This window comes from Atractosteus spatula, chromosome 12 (assembly GCF_055471065.1).
Source record: "Atractosteus spatula isolate fAtrSpa1 chromosome 12, fAtrSpa1.hap1, whole genome shotgun sequence".
In the NCBI taxonomy this organism is placed as follows: Eukaryota; Metazoa; Chordata; class Actinopteri; order Semionotiformes; family Lepisosteidae; genus Atractosteus; species Atractosteus spatula.
The window spans coordinates 41,929,564-41,952,165 of record NC_142717.1 but is presented as its reverse complement, the minus strand read 5'-3'; the positions used below and the strand labels follow the sequence as shown (position 1 = coordinate 41,952,165).

General features: G+C 38.0%; 1 protein-coding gene across 6 annotated transcripts in view; it reads right to left on the bottom strand.

Annotated features, from left to right (window-relative positions):
• The window catches only part of akap9 (A-kinase anchoring protein 9), an 84,307-nt gene extending 62,512 nt beyond the window's left edge, over positions 1 to 21,795 (bottom strand). For 5 of the 6 annotated variants that reach the window (XM_088928472.1, XM_088928474.1, XM_088928475.1 and 2 more), the window contains exons 1-2: positions 21,537 to 21,795; positions 5,289 to 5,495 (exon numbers count right to left, since the gene is read on the bottom strand). In XM_088928472.1, the coding sequence (XP_088784598.1) occupies positions 5,289 to 5,495; positions 21,537 to 21,584 (255 nt within the window). In that variant the 5' untranslated portion in view covers positions 21,585 to 21,795. The remainder of the gene's footprint in view (positions 1 to 5,288; positions 5,496 to 21,536) is intronic. The other variant, XM_088928478.1, reaches the window with a different exon arrangement.
• Positions 21,796 to 22,602: the final 807 nt, after the last annotated feature.

Sequence of the window (22,602 nt, the reverse complement as noted above, 5' to 3'; positions counted from 1 at the left end):
GAAAAGACTTTATTTTAGAGAAATACTTTACTGCATTCATGTATAAGTGCCCGGCAGAGAAGCACTTTAACACCGTTTCCACAGCAACCTTCAGTAGAGAAAGTTACACAGAAAATTGGAACACTACAACAGTAATTGAATCAAAAGCTCACGCTAATTCCATATTTTATTTGGAAAACATGATCATCATACAATGTCAGTGATTTAAAAACACTTTGGGAAAAAAAGATGCATCAGTATTTTTCACTCTATTATACTCGTTCTTTAAAGACGCAGCAGGATGAGGTCCTTAGATCAATTATCTTCTTGTATCCAGCCAAAAGCTAGCAGATCCGAATGGACCCTTTGTTTGGAGCCTTTCTTGCTGCACGTTCAGGAGTGTGGTTCTAACAGGGCTTTTCAGAGCCCTAATTGTTGCTAAAAAAATGAGGTAGATTGAACAAAAACTGCCTCACTGCAGGTGGATCAACAGCTGCTGCCTGCTAATCTGGTCAAAACAAAAGGAGTCACCGCCATCTCTGACAGAACTCGAGTTTGTGGACTTCACGGATCATTTTGGGCTGCTGCCTCTAGGAGCTGTACTTTCTGTTTATGCTTTCTCCCACTCGCCCCAACAAGGACATGGGGTGCTGGGTACACGTCTTCACATCTCATTAACTAAGAACACCAACATTAATTAAGATTCAGCATAGTTACACCCGGCTAGTGGGAACTTATGGATTTTGCTGGGGAAGGGAAGGCTTGTTGATATCTTTCAAAACACTCGCATGAAAGGAGCCACATCGGGGGAAAAGGCAAAGACTAGAGACAATTTTAAATATTTATTGTTCCCATTTAGAACAAAAAAACGTATCCCAACTGAAACAATCCCAATTTAAAACAAGGTGGGGCCATACTGGGACGTGTGTGTTAACCTTAAGTCAAGAACGAGCATTGCTGTTTTCTCCCCATGGAGTAAAAGCTCATTTTCTTCTTTAATCTCTTCAAAAGACAACAAATAACATGCACATCCCCTTTGAAAGGCATACATACTGTACATCTAATGTAACAAAATACTTAGGCCAACATCTTTCCAATGAAAACATTTTTTTAATAGCATACAGTATAATCCGTCTTCTTATATACTTATCACAGGGCTGTCAATTGGCCATACAGAAATCATTTTAAAAAATCATCTTTGGATTCAACCCATTGAAATAACTTCTTTTTCCGTTTCCAAGGCAACGAATAAATCGGCAGTCACCTCGCACTGTAAATCAGAAACCAATTCTTTAGGAGCACTGAATGAGCAAAAGATTAAGCTCCTCCTTTAGCTACATGTGCCAAAACACTGTACCAAGTTTAAGTCGATCCTTCTTCACATGGTACTGGCAACACCCGAATTTCTGTTAAATTATCTGAAACGGTGATTTTGTTCACAACCAAAGCATCACTTATGTCAAAGCTGATGAAGTGCAATTGCTAGTTGCTGCAAAACATCTTGGGATACACCACCACTAACGCAAAACTGGCTGCAGTGATGTTGCTACAAAGAACCTGTTCTTGTTTAAAACACTAAGTAGGTGACAAGTCCTGTTGTGACTGTTTTCGGGCAATAGATAAGGTGATAAAGGCCAGAAATCCATATTGATCCCCAGTGGAAATTACATTGAGTAACAAAATCAGAATCGACAATACAAAATTACATTAATTTACTATAATATGTATTGCAGTCACCTTAGCACTTACTGTATAGTACATGAAAAAAAGCTAGCATGACAGATTAAATGATCTTGGTTGAATTGGTTTCTTTAATTAAAATGACTATATAAAAGTGGAAATTGATGCTGCAAATCAACTAGCTATTACAAAAGGCGGTACCTCTAGAATTCTGTATTTGTATTAATTCCTGTTTATCTTCTTCAAACAATTACAAAAGTAGCCAATGGCAACCGCATATCTTTCATTAGGGGTTTTGCTCATTTTTAGGTAGTACTGTACTTGTTCCTTCCTGTTTAATGGGTTTTGACGAGACCTTTGATGTTGTAAAAGCGAGTTGAGCATCTGTGCTTTGTAAATTCTCAGGACGTTAATATTAATGATAATAAAGGTTGCAATCAACAAACTACCTGTATTTGCGGGAAGGTTATTTTACATAGTCCATGAAAGATATTGTAATGATTCCCCTGCCAAGCTATGTTATCAGCTATTGCAGCATCATCAATATCGTCTTCCACAAAATGACCATGTGTGAAGCAAAACTATGGTGTTGTGTGTTTGTGAGATGAAAAGCAATAAAAAAAGAAAAACAACAGAAACACAAGGCATTCTACTGTATATAAGGAAATCACAGAAAAAGAATAAAGTAAAACTAAAAATGGAGTTAACTTAAAATGCATTCTAGATCCTTAGAGAGCAGAAACCTTCTTCTAATGTTGGTGAACTGCAATTTAATCTGGCAGCTGACCACTCAAGATGAACTATATCTCTAAACACAATCATTAATCAGCAATGATACAGTAAGTGGCTCTAATGAGCTCAACACAGAGTTTAAGGATAACCTTCTTTGTGGCTATTAAACCTCACAATAAACTTTTACACTGCTTTAAACAACAATTAAACAACAAAAAAAGGGATCAGGCCTGACTCCAGACTCAAACAAAACATAGTAGACTACCTACTTGTTTTCAAACTTTTGCAATAACAGGACAGTCACAAAACATTTGGACTGGGTGCATAAATATTCTAAGAGAAGTTCAAGATGGTTATGATACAAAACTGTCTATAAGCGACTGAATTAAAACATGAATACAGTATATCATCTTGTTAAAATGTAAAAATTTCAATAGCCTGAAATTGTTTTATTTCTGGCTCACTAAGGAAAACTTGAGTAAAATGAATTTAAAGGAAATTCATGCAAAAATACAATGTCGGGTGTTTGCACTTTTTAGTAATGGAAAAATGCAAATATGCCACCACCCAGAAATAAAGCTTTCTTGCTATTATCTGCAGTTCCTGTGTTGAGAAACCTTTGAGAAGAACTGAAGGTCCTCATATGAAATCTTTCCATGTTTGATTCCTGACCCCAGGGGACTGTCAAATACAAAACAGGTAAAGACAGTTAATGCTCTTCGGTCTAGACAAAGGCGATTAAGAGCAGATGTGATCCAACTATATAAGATCTTAAGGGGTATAGATGGAGTTAACCCAGTGGACTATTTTATGCTCAGTACCTAAACAAGGACACAGGGTCACAACTGGTAACTAAGAAGGAATTTATTTAGAATAGAGAACAGGGGTGTCTATATTTGGAACAGGCTCCTTAGCAAGGCACCTTTAGTCCACCGCTGGACAAAATGTTTGTTTCACTTAGCGAAGACCAAACAACTGAACTCTCTTTTGCAACCTTATGTTCTAAAATGTAGCATTTTGATAAACTGTTGACATAGTGGAGAGAGAAAGAGACCACCACTCTATAGTTCCCCCTTGCAATCCACAATTACTACCTATAAAGTAGACGTTCTGTCATGAAGGAAGTAAATCGTATTTAATAATTAACACAACCCCATGCCAGCCCAGAAGCCCATACAAGCATGGTTTTTATTTCTATAAGCAGATCTTCTGCATTAGAAGGCTGACAGGTGTGATGTGCTATATACACACAAAGAGGATCTCAGCGTAATCACCAACAGTCCTGCCAGCCATCATTGTATGACATGCTGCACTTCAAGGTTTAAGTAGTAGAGCTGTACTGTTTGCTTAGTTTAGTTTTCAGGCACACAATACACAATGCACTAATTCACAACCCCATATACTGCAGAGGCAATTAAAGCAAACAAAATGGGCATGGTTAAAAAACATTTAATACTTTCAATAATTACTACTCTTAATACAAGACTCCACACTTTTACATAACTGCATGATTTATAAATTTAATAGCTATAACTACAACATAGGCAAATCTATGCAATCCATCCACTCGACTAATATATAAAGATATGACAAAATCAAGTGTTATAATACTTTATAATCATCAATTGAATGAAATTCTGTATTAATCTTTTCCAGCTTTATAATAACTTTGTTAATAATTCAGCCTAAGAACAACCCAATCTGTTATTTAGTAATATCTAATTCACATTGATCACAATAACTCAGAGTAAACAATATTTACTGCTCCTCTCTAAAGTGCTGTGGTATGTAATCCTCCACAATTACCAACCAAATTTAATTAACTTGTCAGGTGTTCCTTGTAATTATCATTATTTTTTCCAATATTCACATTCATAAAGTTTAACTTGGTTTTGTACAACACTACAAAATACAGATCAAGATTATGTTATCATAAAACTAAATAGCTCACATTTCACTAGAAAACTACTACAGAATTGTATTTCTGCACAAAGAAGAAAATAATAATGGAAAACAACCTAAGAATGTAATGGCTAAGACATCTGCACAGTAGTCTATGTACTGTATGTACTGTAGCACAAAAATGACTTTTAACTTTTTTTTTTATTCTTTTGGAAATCTAAAAAAAAATTTTCATGTGATTTTGTACAATTGACCCTTTTTAGAGAGTGAAGTGGTATAAATAATGAAGATTCAGAACAATACTATTTCAGAGAAGAAAAATTAAAGGAGTTTGTTTATCAGTTCTTCTGTCCACTAATGTACTAATCAAGGTTTCATTTTAAAGCTTGCACTTCCATGCCAACTATAGACTTACAAAATATGTGCTACTGAAAACATTCTAGGGTCTAAGACAGCAGCATGTTCATTTCACTCCAGCCACTGAACAAAAAAAGGCAACCTGGTTTAAGAAAATGGACAGGGGACATTTTAAAAAGTAAAAAAATGCATTCATAGGCATGCATGCCACTGTCTGTAATGATGTTCAATCAAAACACAAATAATGCCTATGTACTGTAAATGTTCACGATTATGAAAACACATTAGAATTATCAACAAATAAACTATCATAATAGTGAAGTATCAGGATAAATTAGTTGTCACATACAAAGCATTTTTATACTCAGAGCAAAAATATGATATAAAATTCTCTTTCATTTCAGAGACAGGATTTTATGTTTCTAGTGAATGTTTATAAGTTACTCCTGAGCTCATCAACATTTAAGCATGAACCAGAGAAAGGTTAGAGGCTTAGAACGAGAGAGTCAGTCTTAAACACAACTAGAGAAAAATACAAAGGAAACAACTTTGTGTGTTTGTAGAAGCGGGCGCAGTAAGCGAAACCAGGGAGACCCTGCGACGACACCTCGTGGCGAGGGCGGAAGGGCGCAGCATACCTCTATGGTGTAGGTCTGGTCCTGCCGGATGGTGTCTCCGCTCCGCAGGCTGCGGGATACTGTCGGGTCAGCCGAGTGAGCGCCCGCTTCTCCGCGCTCCTCACCCCGGGACTGCTCGTCGTCCTTCGCCCCGGCCGGTCTCTTCTTCTTCTTCTTCGGTTTCTTCTGCCCGTCCGCCTGCGCCTTCCTCTGCCTGTATTCGGCCAGCTGCAAAACACACAGGTGCGTCAGCCTCACGCAACGCGCGGGGGAGACTGCAGACTGCAGCGCCTGCTTCTTCAAAAGACACGCATTTTCCTTTTCTCGCTCATCCCAAAAGGAAAACTTCCTCAAGCCCTGTAAGCCAGGAGATGGATTCAGGAGCTACTGCAGCTGCCGCCTTGAAATCCGTCTGCACTTCTACAAAACACATTTCAGAAAGACTGATATAGTTTTTGATTGCTGCTAACCGACATTAGATTTTTAACACATTGTTATTTAAATGTCCTTAACCATAACCTAAAATTAAAAACTACAAAGCATGTTAAGAAGACTGTACTAAATGTAACTATAAAAACTGTAAGAGCAGCTTTTATAGAAAATTCAAATTAGAATCAGAAGCTAAGGTCAGTTTATTTAACACCTACCGTTATGCTGCATAATTTAGCAAAATTGATACGAAACATTGTAATCTAGTATCGTCTCCAACAAATAAGACCCTCACTGTGGCTGCCTTCATTTCTCCCTTCTCTTGTGATGAGCACTAATCTCTTAAACACCACTAAAAGGATTAAATTTTAAAAGTTTAAGGTTTAGAAACATCCACTTACTGTAGTGCACAGCAACATACTGTATTGAACTTGTCTGAATTCCTCACCATATTTGTAAAAACACCCTACTAGCTTAATATACCACAAATATCTTCTTGTCAGGTCTACAATACTTGTTCCAATACTCTAAGATAAACTGTGAACATAAGTAAAAATACTCCCAGATTCTAAAACACAAATAATGTCTTTTCCTTATTACTGATGACAGAACGATTATCCTTTGTAAAAATGTTGTTACGTCTACATCTTTCTAGAAGGAAAATTCACCAGATCAGTACATCCTGCGTGATTGTTTTGCATTACCCTTGTCATAAGGATCAACAAAAAAACAAGATAAATCCAGCTCTTTGTTGGAAAAACACTGTCTGACCTTTGGGTGTAAACGTTAATGAAAGTGTTTAGGCTTTTAAGCATCTTTGCCACTTTTTCAACATCCATTTAATTGAATTTGATCACGTAGGCTGGAATCAGCCCCACACTTTTCCTAATCGTGACACACTGAGCTGCTTAAGAAACTCTGCCTGATCAGAGCTGGGATCTTCTCCTCTGGTATAGACAAGACTACAGTAAGCAGCTTTAAATGGAGGGACAATCTGACACAGTTTTGCCACAATACACGGTATCTCGCATACAGTAGCATGGATCTAAACCTTTAAACATTCAAAAAGGCAACTGGCGATGAACGCTGCGATAAAACCAAATTCATATTTAGGAACAAATATAAAAAGTAAAAAAGGGAAAAACCTTAAAAAGACTCATCAGCAAATAATGAGCCAATGATGCTTCTTCTCGTTACTTTTCACAGTGAAATTAACCTTTACTGGTTCCTTTGCAGCCAACGCACACTGACAGAGCTCTCCACTTGATCAAATTCACATTTATACTGCTATGGGCGTGTGCTCTCTGCAGTGTAAAATCATCTTCTTATCACTGTTATGGTTGTACAGATGCCATTAATCACACTATTTGGGATTTCATCGCTGTAGAATCTACTTAAGTTACCTACTGTAGTTCAAGGAATATCGGACACTTTGAATGCCGAATGAAAGCGCAGATCCTATTGGTACAGAGCACACACAATAATGGAGACAGATATGAAAGCCTCCAGCATTCGTGCTGCTGAAGAACACTGGCCAAGACAGCGACCCTGGGGAAGAATCATTACAGACAGGAGGTGGCTAGACCAAGAACACAATTACACTTGCAGACAAATCTTTCAATCAGTGCTATATTATACTGCTACTCCGTGGAGGGAAAGACTGTCTAGTTCCCGTAAGAAACTGCAGTCTGCATCTGCACACTGAGTATTAGAAAAGAAAGAGAACAGTCCCTGTAATCACCAACACAATTTTAGTGGCTCCCACTGCAATGATTATGATGATTTTCATCATGAAACACTATTTGTGCTATGTTCTGAAGCTACAGTGCCTTGCGAAAGTATTCGGCCCCCTTGAACTTTTCAACCTTTTGCCACATTTCAGGCTTCAAACATAAAGATATAAATTTTTTATTTTATGTGAAGAATCACCAACAAGTGGGACACAATAGTGAAGTGGAACGAAATCTATTGGATTTTTGAAACTTTTTTAACTAATAAAAAAATGAAAAGTGGGGCGTGCAAAATTATTCGGCCCCTTTACTTTCAGTGCAGCAAATTCACACCTGAAGTTCAGCGAGGATCTCTGAATGATCCAATGTTGTCCTAAATGACTGATGGTGATAAATAGAATCCACCTGTGTGTAATCAAGTCTCTGTATAAATGCACCTGCTCTGTGATAGTCTCAAGGTTCTGTTGAAAGCGCAGAGAGCATCATGAAGACCAAGGAACACACCAGGCAGGTCCGTAATACTGTTGTGGAGAAGTTTAAAGCCGGATTTGGATACAAAAAGATTTCCCAAGCTTCAAACATCCCAAGGAGCACTGTGCAAGCGATCATCTTGAAATGGAAGGAGTATCAGACCACTGCAAATCTACCAAGACCTGGCCGTCCCTCTAAACTTTCAGCTCAGACAAGGAGAAGACTGATCAGAGATGCAGCCAAGAGGCCCATGATCACTCTGGATGAACTGCAGAGAACTACAGCTGAGGTGGGAGAGTCTGTCCATAGGACAACAATCAGTCTTACACTGCACAAATCTGGCCTTTATGGAAGAGTGGCAAGAAGAAAGCCATTTCTCAAAGATATCCATAAAAAGTCTCGTCTAAAGTTTGCCACAAGCCACCTGGGAGACACCCCAAACATGTGGAAGAAGGTGCTCTGGTCAGATGAAACCAAAATCGAACTTTTTGGCCACAATGCAAAACGATATGTTTGGCGTAAAAGCAACACAGCTCATCACCCTCAACACACCATCCCCACTGTCAAACATGGTGGTGGCAGCATCATGGTTTGGGCCTGCTTTTCTTCAGCAGGGACAGGGAAGATGGTTAAAATTGAGGGGAAGATGGATGCAGCCAAATACAGGACCATTCTGGATGAAAACCTGTTGGAGTCTGCAAAAGACCTGAGACTGGGACGGAGATTTATCTTCCAACAAGACAATGATCCCAAACATACAGCAAAATCTACAAAGGAATGGTTCACAAATAAACGTATCCAGGTGTTTGAATGGCCAAGTCAAAGTCCAGACCTGAATCCAATCGAGAATCTGTGGAAAGAGCTGAAAACTGCTGTTCACAAACGTTCTCCATCCAACCTCACTGAGCTCGAGCTGTTTTGCAAGGAAGAATGGGCAAGAATTTCAGTCTCTCGATGTGCAAAACTGATAGAGACATACCCCAAGCGACTTGCAGCTGTAATCGCAGCAAAAGGTGGCTCTACAAAGTATTAACGCAAGGGGGCCGAATAATTTTGCACGCCCCACTTTTCATTTTTTTATTAGTTAAAAAAGTTTCAAAAATCCAATAGATTTCGTTCCACTTCACAATTGTGTCCCACTTGTTGGTGATTCTTCACATAAAATAAAAAATTTATATCTTTATGTTTGAAGCCTGAAATGTGGCAAAAGGTTGAAAAGTTCAAGGGGGCCGAATACTTTCGCAAGGCACTGTAAGTAATTCTTCTTTTCATATAGGTGAAGTATACACCCTGCAGCTGATAAACAGGACTGATTTTTCCCATAACAAGCTGTTAGTTGTATTCACTAGTTGTAGAAAGCACCTAAAAGCGTAGAATAAGATAAAGATGTTCATTCACAGACAAGAAATATGTAATTAACTAAGAAAATATATTTCATAAGTATGTTGTACAGTACATTTATATAAATTAATTTAAAACCAATCATCTGAAATACTGATTACAAAAGTGTCAGACTTTTATACCTCAACCAGCACTTGGTACTTTGCCAGGATGTTCATTTTAATCCAAGATGAAGAATTTTTGGTCCCAAAAAGCTTGTCTTAGACTGACCATGCTTCATTTTCATAAAGGGAAATTCCTTCTCCGCAAGGCGGTCATTCTCGTCTTCTGTATTTGTAACATGTTCCTCCTGAGGACTCTTATATTAAAGGACTGTGCTATTCAGGGTGTCCTGAGGAAACAGACGTACGTGCATGTGTACATACAGTATACTGTACTTATACTAGGCAGTCCTCCAAACCAAGGATTATCAATTACCTCACATAGCTACATTTTCCTTGTCCCAGAAAAGTTCTCATCAATTATTTAAGGCACCTAGGATTCTCTCGAAGGGAAAAAAATTGCATTAAAAGAAAAAAAAAAGCATTTTGTTGAGGCACAGGGATGGGGCATTTCGACATTATTGCTTCAGTGTTACTACCTCATGTCATTTACTAATTGTGTGTGCAAATACAAAGATGTACAACACAAAAAACGTCTGAGCCACAGAAAGATGTCTGGACCTGGTTCTACAGAACTACTGACAATACTCTTTCCACATGAAGGTTACAGCCTCGAAAAATGACACTTTGTTTTATTCAAGTCTGCGTGTGGACTCAGGTGTCTCCAACACAAACCTATTAATTCACAAGTCCCTACCAGGCACTCAAAGCATAGCTATAATAGTGAACACAGCCTCGCATGCCAGCAAGTTCATAAGCACTTTAATAACACTTCAAGATTTATTACTTTGTACTACTGGAATGGAGGATGGAAACCATGTCAAGAAGTAATTGGAATAATAAAGAAAAATCCAACTGCACAACCAAAAAATAGATCTAAAGAATCAGAATCAATCCCATTTCATTAAACATAAATGTTCCCTTGAGTGAATTTTGCCAAAAGAAACCCTAATGGAGTTGCTGAAGTAAACGTCAGTGTATATTTAATTCATGAGTGTGAAACTGTCCGTTTTTCAGCTTGCCAATTCTTTTTGATTTTACATAGAAAAACACATACAGTACAGCACATCGGGTTCAATTACATGTATCATTATTGCACAGCCATCAAGGCATAAAACACGTACGTGTTAACATAAGGCATAATTTTAAAATGCAAACCTGCTAGCCACTCTTAACCTATCCCATGTTAGCAAAGAGTTCCCACTGTTAATAAGGTGAGTGCAGCTATTACAAACGGAACTGCACTTAATTGCAGTTGATCTCACCACTGATGCTACTGATGACTGCCATAGTATGTGAAGACGTCACAGGTTTAATCTCTATTAATTCGCAAAACACTTTCTTAGTTTCCTAAATCGAATTTTGAAGCTTTGCAATCTTCACTATTACACAACCTACAGTAACAAGGATGTGGAGTGATTTGTCATTCAGTGCTTTAAACCGTCCTACATTTAGTCACATGCAAAAAGCAGGTTAAGAATATATTTTGCTCCCTCAAAGATTTTGCATACCGTAGTAATCGGATAAAATGCTGTAAACCAGACATGATAGCTCCCTGTCACTGAAAGAAAACCCCACCTTAGCATGGAATACAAGCTTGGAGAAATCTGCAACAGTAGAGTATTCCAGAGCATCAGAAATCCATTATTCCACCTTTCCACACAACGGTGAAGGTGAATTCTTCAATCACTTCAGGTGATGGTGACATTCCAGATCTGTTATTAGGCAAAGCAAAAACGCCGTTTCCTTCAAGCCGTTTTTGTGAGAACCGAGCTTTATCATGTTACTGAGGAAAATAGTGAGAGGAAAAAAAGCCATTTATATGTCGTTATGTACGGCATTCTTAAACATTAATTTTTTATATTTGAGAAAGTAATTTTAAAGTATGTTTTATTTTTAATGCCTTCCATTGCCTGAAGTAACTCATCATTCATTTTTATATAATGAGGTTTCACAGCCAGCTCAAACATTTTGTATTGAAGTACCCAGTATTTTTATTTTTATTTTCATACTTCACTCGACAATTATCTTGACCACATCGTTATTGATTGTAAATCAATAGTTAACATATGTAGTTGCACAAATTTTAAGAAGCATGTATAGCATCTAACCATTAAAAAGGGTGTTATTTTCTTCTCAGTTTAACAACATAAATGTCACCAAAGCTAACAGGTGTGACACAGTCATCAAAAGACACAGCAATACCAAATTTAACTCATAAAAGCTATGAATCACATCAATAAAATTTCAAAACGTTTTCATGGTTAAACAGAGACTTAGGGGTTCACCAAAAAATGTATTTTGGCAGTATCTGATGGGTTAAATACGGTAAGGCCCAGATAGTTTCAAGCAGCAATTTACACACCAGGCAGTCAAAACACTGAGCTATCTCGGGATAAAATTCCATTTGGGGATATTTATGCCTGAGATATAGAAACAATTAATTTTGTATTTTCAGGACATACTGTATGTTTTTCCAGTTAAGGTATTAACTGGCTGAATTGTATTGGTTTTACAATAGTTATTAACTTTTTCCAGTGGTGAGAGTGGTTTGTCAGAACTGGAAAAGGTGTAGTACTCCTCCTAACTCTGGTCCCCAGGGTCCAGTACCCACAGGATTTCTATGTCTCCTCAAGCTACAAACAGCTCTTGAACTAGGACAAGGGTTAAACTGATCCAATTAAGTCTTAACTACACCAACCTATCCATATTTCCATAGCCTTCAGCTGTTGATGATTTAAAGAGACATGGAAAACTACATTCCAGACCTATCCAGAGATCAGATATCCTGTCCAGACCAGTCCAGAGTTGGGAAACACTGGGATATCCAGCCTTATAACAGGACGTAGTAGGAGTTCGCCACTCAAATTTCAGACTGTTCCATAAAATTGTTTCTAATAAGGTAGTGCAAAACTTCATCCAAATTCGATGTGTATAGTGACATTTTCAAAAACGTCTGGTCGATTTAACACAGAATGACCCGACATTTACTTCTGGGGATTGTTTAGTACCAGCACTAGCAGTGTTTGTCAACACTTTGAAAAAAAAATGATAGGCAAAGCCAACTTTACATTCCCAGGACCAAGTGTTAACTTCACAGCTGCTCAAGCGATCAGCGAGAAAGCAACTGTTGGCGTTTCAGTACAAACAAAGATCACTGCCAGCTCGGATGTGTGGTATCTGCTATAGTAAAATGTATGTGCACCAAAATAATTCTCTGGCAGTGGATATCAGCAATACGGAATGGAAATCTGTCCTGAAGGCATCTAGTTTTAAGTCACTAAGAGAAGAGCACAAGTCTTATGAGTCTTTAAAACATATTTTCAAGTCTTCAACTTACCAGCCAGTGAAGCACAAAGAAATGTATGAATTCTCCTTGGACCTCACAGTGTTTGATTTGAATACTTTCTAGGTTATACACATTACCTAAAACATATTCTCTTTGAGGGTTTTGTTACTTTCTCATGTTCTGATGCAAACTGTTAGACTTATTTTTTCTGTGCTCAGAAAATATGATATTTAAATGGATGTAAGGAAAAAATGAGAAAAAAATATACTGTGTTCTGAAAAGATGAGCTCAGAAATAGGCTTATGCCAAAACAAATTTTACAAGGTGAGTAAACCAGAATTTTTCTGAATCCAGCACCATTACAGACCTGAACATCTTAAAGCAATACCATCGATACCAGTACCTAAGAATTATACACTGATTCACATATAGGCATATTTTTTTTATTTTTATACATCTCTTATGCGTTTCCATGCCTGATAAAACAGTGTTCGTTAAATGAAGAAATGCAATAATTGTATCTGATTCAAATGTCTAAAAAATGAATTGGACTATGAATTGGTAATAAGAGATTATATACCTACAGTACATATGATACTGTACAAATCTATATCATTTGCCTGACTATTGTAACTGACTTATCTCATTAAATATTATATTATTTTTTACTCAGTTTCTCAAAATAACTATTCTCCTTTAAAAAATAAAAAAGAGAGAAAAACAAAATGTTCTCACATGTAATACACACTTATCTTATTCCCACAACACTTTGACAAAGATTTACAACACGGTTCAGTCCTGTTTCAACTACTGTATAGACTGTACATTATACAGCAAAACCTTACCGCTTTCAAAAATATTTCTTGTATTTATCAATACTACCAATACCATTTATAAATTAAAAAATTAAGTGTTTTTTTCATGATATAAACCCTAGTAACTGTCTGAACACAAGAAAACAGCCAGAGAAACAAGAGGAGGGTCTCTGGCCCAGCCAGCTAATTTGATTACTAGTTGCTAATTGATCTGAGTGTCTCATTCAGCCTTTCCCAAGAAGAAGCAAAGGTACCTGCTTCAACAACATGGTTGGAAAGCTGATTCCAGACTCCCACAACTCTTTGTGTAAAAATGTGCCGCCTTAAAGAAAACATTTACATGTTTTGGATATTACAAAATACAATTTCCAATCAATCATAATATTCTATAAAATAACACTATTTAAGTAATGAATTGATGAATTATCTCCTCTGAACAGTTGATGTTGAAGCATTTGTACTTCTAGTTGCATTGAGCTCAGCTTGTATTTCAGGGGCAGTTAGTTGCCGGTTTTGCAGACCTGTGACTCTAATGAACGTATTCTCTGATTCTGAGGTCACCTCTGGCCTGCCTGACCTTTTTCGGTCCTTATGAGTGCCAATTTCTTCATATCATTTGATAGTCTTGGCCACAGCAGATACTGACACTTGCAAAGTTCTAGCAATTTGTCTTAAAGATTGACCTTCATTATAAAGTAATTATAAACTGTCTTTTTTCCTTGCTTGCTGAGTAATTTTTGCCATGTTCCTTCAGGAATTACAAACTTTTGCCCATGCTCCCTATTTTTATAGTAATCGTGGACCCTCAACTGTTTATCAATAATTGGTGACAAAAGGTAAATGAGGTAACATGCAAGTTAACCGAGAGAACATCTAACAAAGATAATTCTAAACTTCTAACACCATGTTATACACATTTCTGACTTTTAACTAACCTGGGCTTCAGACTGAAATCTGCTTGCTTTGGGTGTTCATTTAATTGAAAATGAATAATTAAAATTTTCAATGCAGTTCATTTAAGATTATAGGCACACATATCATGTAATTAAATAATTAAGTGTTCATAGAGTTTATACAGTTTTAAGCACAGATAATCATGAATAACCTGGTTTCAAGCAGGTGCACTCAAACTTTTGACTGGTAATGTACATACTGTACTTTGTTTAAAAAGTAGTTATGGCGAGGACAAGCTGCAGAAGGGATTAACCATCTTTTTTAAAAAACTAGATGATTTACTTTTAATAAACACCTTAAACAGCTGTCTTCCACTCCACCCACCAGGTGCACTCCAGTATGTCACTGAGGTCGTGGCATTTCTTGAACGGTCTCAAAATGAATTCTTGATTTTAAAAAGAGACATGAAAAGACCTCCACATGGAAGACACATTGCAGGCCTTAAAAACAAGTTTCAGTTTTAGTTCTAAATATCGTGCAAGATACTGACAAAGTCCATTGATCCATCCATTCAAACCGCTTTATGCAATCCAGGGTTGCAGGAGAGCTCGAACCGATATTGGTAAGCAACAGGCGCAAGGCAGGATACACCTTGGACAGGACGCCAGTATAACACACGGCACACACAGACACAAACACACACACAGCTTGTCTTTGGACTGTGGGAGGAAACTGGAGTCCCCGGTGGAAAATGGAGAGAATATACAAACTCCACACACACAGCACTCCAGGAATTGAACAAAGGGACTCAGTGCTGGGAGGCAGCAGTGATCGCCAAAGCATCACCGTGCTGCCCTACTGACAAAGGCACCCCAGGGAATTTCTTTAGGATTAAATGTGAAGAAGTCACCAAGCATGTATATTTTAGGACTGGAAAAAGGAAATGAGATTCTTTATACAAAGATTTGTGCATGTCAAGAATAAGCTGCCAATGCACAAAAGGGCCTGGGATCCTTCAAGGCTGGATAAGACCCTCAGATCAACAAGTTACTTGCAACAAAATATGCAAAATGGGTTTAATGGCTTCTCACTTAAAATACCTCACTTTTCCGTTTTCACCATACATGGTCTAGATATTGGTTAATGGAAATTATCTCCTTTCACACTTTAAACAGATAAAAATTAATGTTCTTCACGACTGAACAACTTACAAAACAGATTTTTGCCCAACCATAAAAGTAACGATTTACATTACAAAGAATACACTTGTTCCCCAAAAAGAGAAGGAGACATTAAACTTGAAACAGAATGAACACACTGCAGTGAATAAGTTTGCAAAGAAGTTAAAATGTATGGCACAAGGGCCTACATTATTAATAAAATAATCATAAGTAGGGGCTATAAAAACAAATATCTGACGCTTTAGAAAGAAAATGCATGGATGACATTGTATTATCCTGAAATTGTAAGTTTCCTGAATGTCCAAAGTAACTTCTGCCAACAGTGCAACGTTAGGACTCATTAAACTACATGGAACAAACTACCTCACAAAATCTGGCAAGGCTACCCAAACTGTACCGCAAGACCAAGGCCTGTTTGTGCAGAAAGATTAATGACCTCACAGTCAGTGATAAAAGAAATTCCAAGGGAAAACAGTAAACTGATTCACTCAGGGTCAGCCTTAAACAGTATGATCAAACGTGGGTTCAGATAAGACAATGGATGCTACAATAGCAACTGTTCCTTAAAATAAGCAAATATATATGGAATCACATTGTTATGTCTGAGAGCATACCATCCAAGCACCCTATTGTAAAAAGGTAAAACCTCGACTGACATCATTTACATGAACTACCCCCTTATCTTGTTTATCCTGTTACTGCAACAGAATTGTTAAAAGAAATCTCATTTAATACAACAGTTGAAGAATTAAACAACAATATCAAAGATTATGAATGATTAAATGAATCAATAAAATAAGGAGTATAAATCACAAGTGGAAAAGGCTAGATTACACTGTTTATTATTTCTTAATGGTCTGGGAATTTATTTAAAAGACCAAGGTACTTAAGTGCCATTTTTAAAATAGTTCATGATCTCAGGCTTAGTGGTTTTTTGAAGGTGGTCAGTGTATCATCTCCAACAACATGGCTGAGCAGCTTGTTCCATACTCCCACAACCACTAAGGCTGTGTTGAAGGTAAAAAACCCTTCTGACATCCTTCTTCAATACAAATTCATTACGTATTTGCATTTGTAATTCAATCGAACCCTTAAAATGCCCATTATATGGTTCATACAACTTCTCAACAGACCAACAGAATGCCATTATTATGCTCTGAGAAAAATGTGAGATTTACTGGATGGTGCTGGAAAACATGACGCCACTGTTCCTTTTTACTATTATTGAGTCTTTATGTATTGTTATATATTGTTTTATCAACCACTATATTAGTTTATGGTTTTTTCCTGAAATTCACTGCATTTTTGTGACTTTTTGTAAGGTTGTGCTCACCAAGGCGAGCAACATTTTATTTCCAAATCTAAAGCTGACCGGCTGTGCAGGCAGCTCTCTTTTAACAATCTGCAACAAACCCAGAATGCACAGCGGCTACTTATAGAATACATATGCAATAGATGATTCAGCATCTCACCACAGGGGAACACTCTCTTTTTGAAGATATCAAAAACAAAAGACGCCCACGTTTATCCTATGGATAGTCACAATTTGGTAGATGTACAGGGCCTCTCTCCACCGAAAAGGTCTTCATCTGCATTGCTAATGCATGTACTGTAGCCACACAGACTTTGTCTTTGATAATAATAATTTACAATTTCACTACTGCTTAGCAAGCAGACAAGACCTAAAACCTAGTGACACACACACAGGAAAAACACCAATTTGCCTGCAGAATGACTGAATTAATAATCACTGATTAAAGGTAGAGTACAATATTCAATATTCAGTTATAAAAAGCCATGGGCGATGTAATTTTACATCATGCAAATCTAAACCACTATGCATTACACTGTATCTGAAATTGTAAAGATCTGAAGGTTTTTTTCTGTGAGGTTGGGCTTAACAGCTTGCAAAATTGCCTATATTTGTCAGTAAACAGCATGATACTAAATAACACACTGATGAGTATGTAATCATAGCAGCCTGTTTTCCAAATCATTGTAACAATTTATAGGCGCGTTTACAGTATAAGAAATTAAAATAAGTACTGTATAAAGACATTGCTGTGCCATAGTTCTGAAAACTACTCAAGGAAAATGTGGAGAAATTTTATTTTAGGCAATATATCTTTCACGTAGTTTAAGATATGAACACTGAAATTAAAAATAAAATACATATTTGAATTTTATAACATTTTAAAAACAATATTCCATGGGAAATGAAACCTAATAACTTATTTCTTATTTTTTACTGAATCGCAAGCTCTCTGATCTTTTCCTGCTCTACTGCATTTACTTTTGTATACAGAACAGAATACGGTTCACTTTCTTCAGCATGTTTTCTCTTCTTAGCACACAAGAGCAAGGCTTCATGGAAAACCCAGGACATCCTGGTTGAAAGAATCTGCTTCTGCCTGTAAAGCACTGAGCAGTGAATACAGTACGTGCCTTAATCTCACAAGGAAGGGAGTGGCAAAAAATCTCATGTAGTGAATAATACACCCAGTCATACACTAACATCACTGTGTTCCATGTGCTCGGCTTATTGACTAAATGACAGTCCAGCTACTAAACTCTCTGCAAAAGCATGCAGCTTTAATTCGATCTGCTTAGTTACAGCAGGCCCAAAACATTTCATAAAGCAGTTAACTAACTTTAGGGTCACTCTAATTCTTGGCCTACAGTGGCGTTCAACTTATTCAAATCCAGTCACTGCACCTTAGTTGACTCACACCTGAGTTTAAATGGAGCCTACAGTATGTACCCACACCACATACTGTACAACGTTCTTTTTAAGAGACACCAAACATTTAGGAGATGATGTCGGTAGTCAAGCACACTTCAGGCTCAGACCTGCAGATCGAGCCCACAACTCCGAGAGTGGAATGAATCCGTTGCCTGCCTTGAACACTGAATACCCTTGTTCTCCCAAACAGACATGGGATGGCCCACTTCGCACTGAAACATACAGGGCTCTCTTGTGTTCAAGACAAGCTTACTGTATATATCAGTTAGGCCTGCCTGAAGGTTTTGGGAACCTGGAAAAACCATTCAGGACTTTATAATTATAATATTAATTGCTTACACTTATATAGCTCTTTTCTGGACACTCTACTCAAAGCGCTTTACAGGTAATGGGGCTCCCCTCCACCACCACCAGTGTGCAGCAGCCACCTGGATGATGCAACGGCAGCCATAGTGCGCCAGAACGCTCACCACACATCAGCTATCAGTGGGGAGGAGAGCAGAGTAATGAAGCCAATTCATAGAGGGGGATTATTAGGAGGCCATGAAGGGTAAGGGCCACTGAGAAATTTGGCCAGGATGCCAGGGTTACACCCCTACTCTTTTTGAGAAATGCCCTGGGATTTATAATGACCACAGAGAGTCAGGACCTCAATTTTATGTCTCATCCAAAGGATGGCGCCTGTTTACAGTATAGTATCCCTGTCACTATACTGGGGCACTAGGACCCACATGGACCGCAGGGTGAGCGCCCCCTGCTGGCCCCACTAACACCTCTTCCAGCAGCAACCTTAGTTTTTCCCAGGAGGTCTCCCATCCAGGTACTGACCAGACTCACACCTGCTGAGCTCCAGTGCTAAATATTTTTACGCGAATTCGTATTTACGTGGTGGGAGATGAAAAAATGAATGGAAAATCAAATAATGCAGGGAATTTCGCAAATTCAAATCTGGTGTGGCACACACCTGAGCCGCACTTTGCCAAGTAGTTACTGAGGCTCCAGCAAATCGAGATTTTGAACATGTTTAGGGGTGGGATGACGGTGACCCGTTTGCGGCATAAGTACGGCAAGAATGAAGCTTCAATTCATGCAATGAGAGGCAGAAGACTTTTTGTCCGCTATGTTCCCTGCATTTAATTATTAAATTTTATTTGATCTATTTTGTATACTGTACAGTAATGTATTGGCTGTATTACTGTTTTTATAATACCTTAAACTACATACATACACATACAAATACATCTGCAATTGGTTTTACTTGCTTAAGGGAGGGGAACAGTGGGGTCTTAGGGAGATGCTCTAGTTATACAGTACACGATTTTGGGTATACAGTAGGCACTATGTCAGGAAGCCAAAATGTCATTTACTGTATATAATCACTTCCTGAACTTCAAAGTACTACCCAAAAAGGCTTTTGGTTTTAATAATAAACCCGAATTATCAGCAATATCTTTTGTCCTGAACAGTACATGTTTCCAAAAGATTCCCAAATTGTCTAGCCTAAAAGAAAAGCTGCTTACATAGCACTAAAGTATTAACAACCCTATGCGTTAGCTGGGAACTAACGGCATATAGCAAAATCACCGATAAAGTCCAGTGACACTCTGGAAACATTAACACTGTAAACCTAGCAGAAGGATGTTCCCCTGCTGATGCACGGCTGTTTCACTGCGGGGCAGAGCTCAGCATAACTGGAAGGTTGTGGGTTCAAATTCCTGGCGAGACACTGCTGTTGGACCCCTGACCAAGACACTTGTTCCAGTAAAATAACCAGCCTTACAAATGGGCAGAAATATCAATCACTTCAGATTAAAGTGTCTGCCGCATAAATAAAAATCAGATTTTCCTAGCACTAGTCAGCGACTCACTAACACAACATCGGGAGAAGCAAATTGGTTTTCACAAGGATTTAGGCTCTCGGATACACCACATATCAAATGATTTCACACTGAATTTCATCTTACAAGGTGAACAGAGTGCATCTGGGTGAGGCTTTTAATAAATGAGTGAAAATGTTATTCTCCTACTACTGATAAGAACCTTGACTACAAAGGGAATAAATTTAGGGGGAGGACCTAAAACCTACTGTATTCTCATTCGTCAGACAAAATTGTAAAGGAAACAACAATTATGAGTTTGCAAAGGCCATTCCCACAGAAACTAAAAGTGATCCCATTGAAGAGATAATATGACCAGAATGAGCCTAAGTAACACTTGCACTCTTCTGCCCTGCTCATACTGTATTTTTAGGTGCCACAGGATAAGGGTCTGGTCTATTTTTAAACTGCTGTATCTTTGTAATCACTCTCACACACTCATATGAACTTGGGCAGAAACATATCACTGTTACATGAAACCCCGGCCTTTTCAAGAGCACTGTTAATAAAATGGGCCTATACTGTATATTAGGATATATTCTAACCTGTGCAGACTTCAGATTTATGGAACGTTTTGCTTATTTCATTTAATAACAAGATTTCAGCTACAGTGTGTTTCGGGTGCAGCAACTCGTATTACAGCCTGCTGTACATACAGTATAGAAATAAAACGAACAGTAACATCAACAGTGCCGATATACATTATTACACTATTTAATCATTGATAGTTCAACATATTTAGTTATTGAAAAATATAAATGAGCGTTATAAAAAACAGTGAAAACCTAAGCGCTTTGTCTTAATTATAATGTCCTGACTCACTGAATCCTGCTGATTGAAGAAACGCAGTAACCAACGTGAAGTAGAGCCATTCAGTGCCGTATCTTACAGCGATGACAAGTTACATGATGTGAAGGCATGCTTCTCACAAATCTTGTTCAGCAGGAATCTCGGGATTGTCTTTTTTTTAAAAAAAAAAACCCATCCAAGACAGTCCAGTCACGTCATGATCAGTCCGACACACAATCCGCGTTTTCCCCGACAGCAAGCGTACGTACACTACACGCCACTTTTCAAAGCTTCACTACAACAAAGACAACCAAGGCAAAAGTGAAGCTGTCAGTCGGGGCTGCAGTGTTAAGGACAACAGCTGATAGATACACTGCAGCAATACGGGGCCTGAGCTGCAGCTACAGTAGATCAATGAAATAGTTACTAAATTACTGCCGCTAACACTGCAGAGTGTTACAACTGAAAAAAAAACTAGCCGGCCTAACGACACGAAATCATTTCCGAGCACACTGTCCTGACAATAGCGCATTCCCTCAGATGTCATACCTTCGCTTTGCCGGCCTCCAGCTTCTTCTGTCTCTCTTCGTCTTCCATCACGGTTGTTCCTGGGCCCAGTGAGAGGAGATTAAGGCTTCACACAAAGTGTCAGTTAAAAGGGTCAGAGCCGGTCTAACGAACTGACCACGTACTGGCATGTAAGGCTTCTTCTGGATCGCCTAGTAAATACACTGTGCAAAAAACGTGTAGAGGACTCTTCGTTACTGGCTCGCCTCGGCCGCCATATTCAATACCACGTAAACACAGGGACCGCTGGTGATGACGTTCCTAAGGTGCCTGCTTGCGATTCACGCCTCCAGGACAAAAAAAAACTCGAGGAGGGGTTTAGTTTAAGGTGGCAGCAGGTAAGGAATTTGCGTTTCTGAAAAGATGAAAATTAAAAGTTGAGATCATTCACTTGGGCGTGCGGTATGTGCTTCGGCTATATTTTGGTGAGCAGGCTTCCCGAGTCGGTTAAACTTTGATATATAAGATATATAAATTTGGTCTAAATATGGTCTAATGAAGATTTCTGTGAATGACAGCTCTTTATTATTCTTTGTTTGATTTGGTGGTTATTTACTGTAAATAAAGTTAAATACGAAATAAAGTATTTTCAGTAGCAACATTTAATTATTTTTCCTATCATACAAATGTTGTGTAGATAAGAATATGATTGATTGGGGGTAAAGATGTAGTGCAGTGCAATACTGTGCTGTACAATGAAATGCAATAGTCTTGTATGGTGATGTTGGGCAGTGTTTCAATATTATAACTTCAATGAACCGATGGAATTAATTTTAAAAAACAAAACCATAATTCTTGGAAGCACATTTTAAGTGAATAGACACCTGTGGCTGGCAAGCAGATTGCTGATGGATCAAATTACTGTCTCGATAAGGCCCTCAACTCCGTTAAAACGTATAATTGTATTAGTATTGCAACCTCAGTTTTCAATAATAGTACTGTACATTTTTATATCTTGTGTGATTCTAATGTAGCCAAACAGTTAGTATCATATCCTCCAAGCAATCACCAAGCAATATGGACAAAAAAGCTAAGACAATAAAATGCA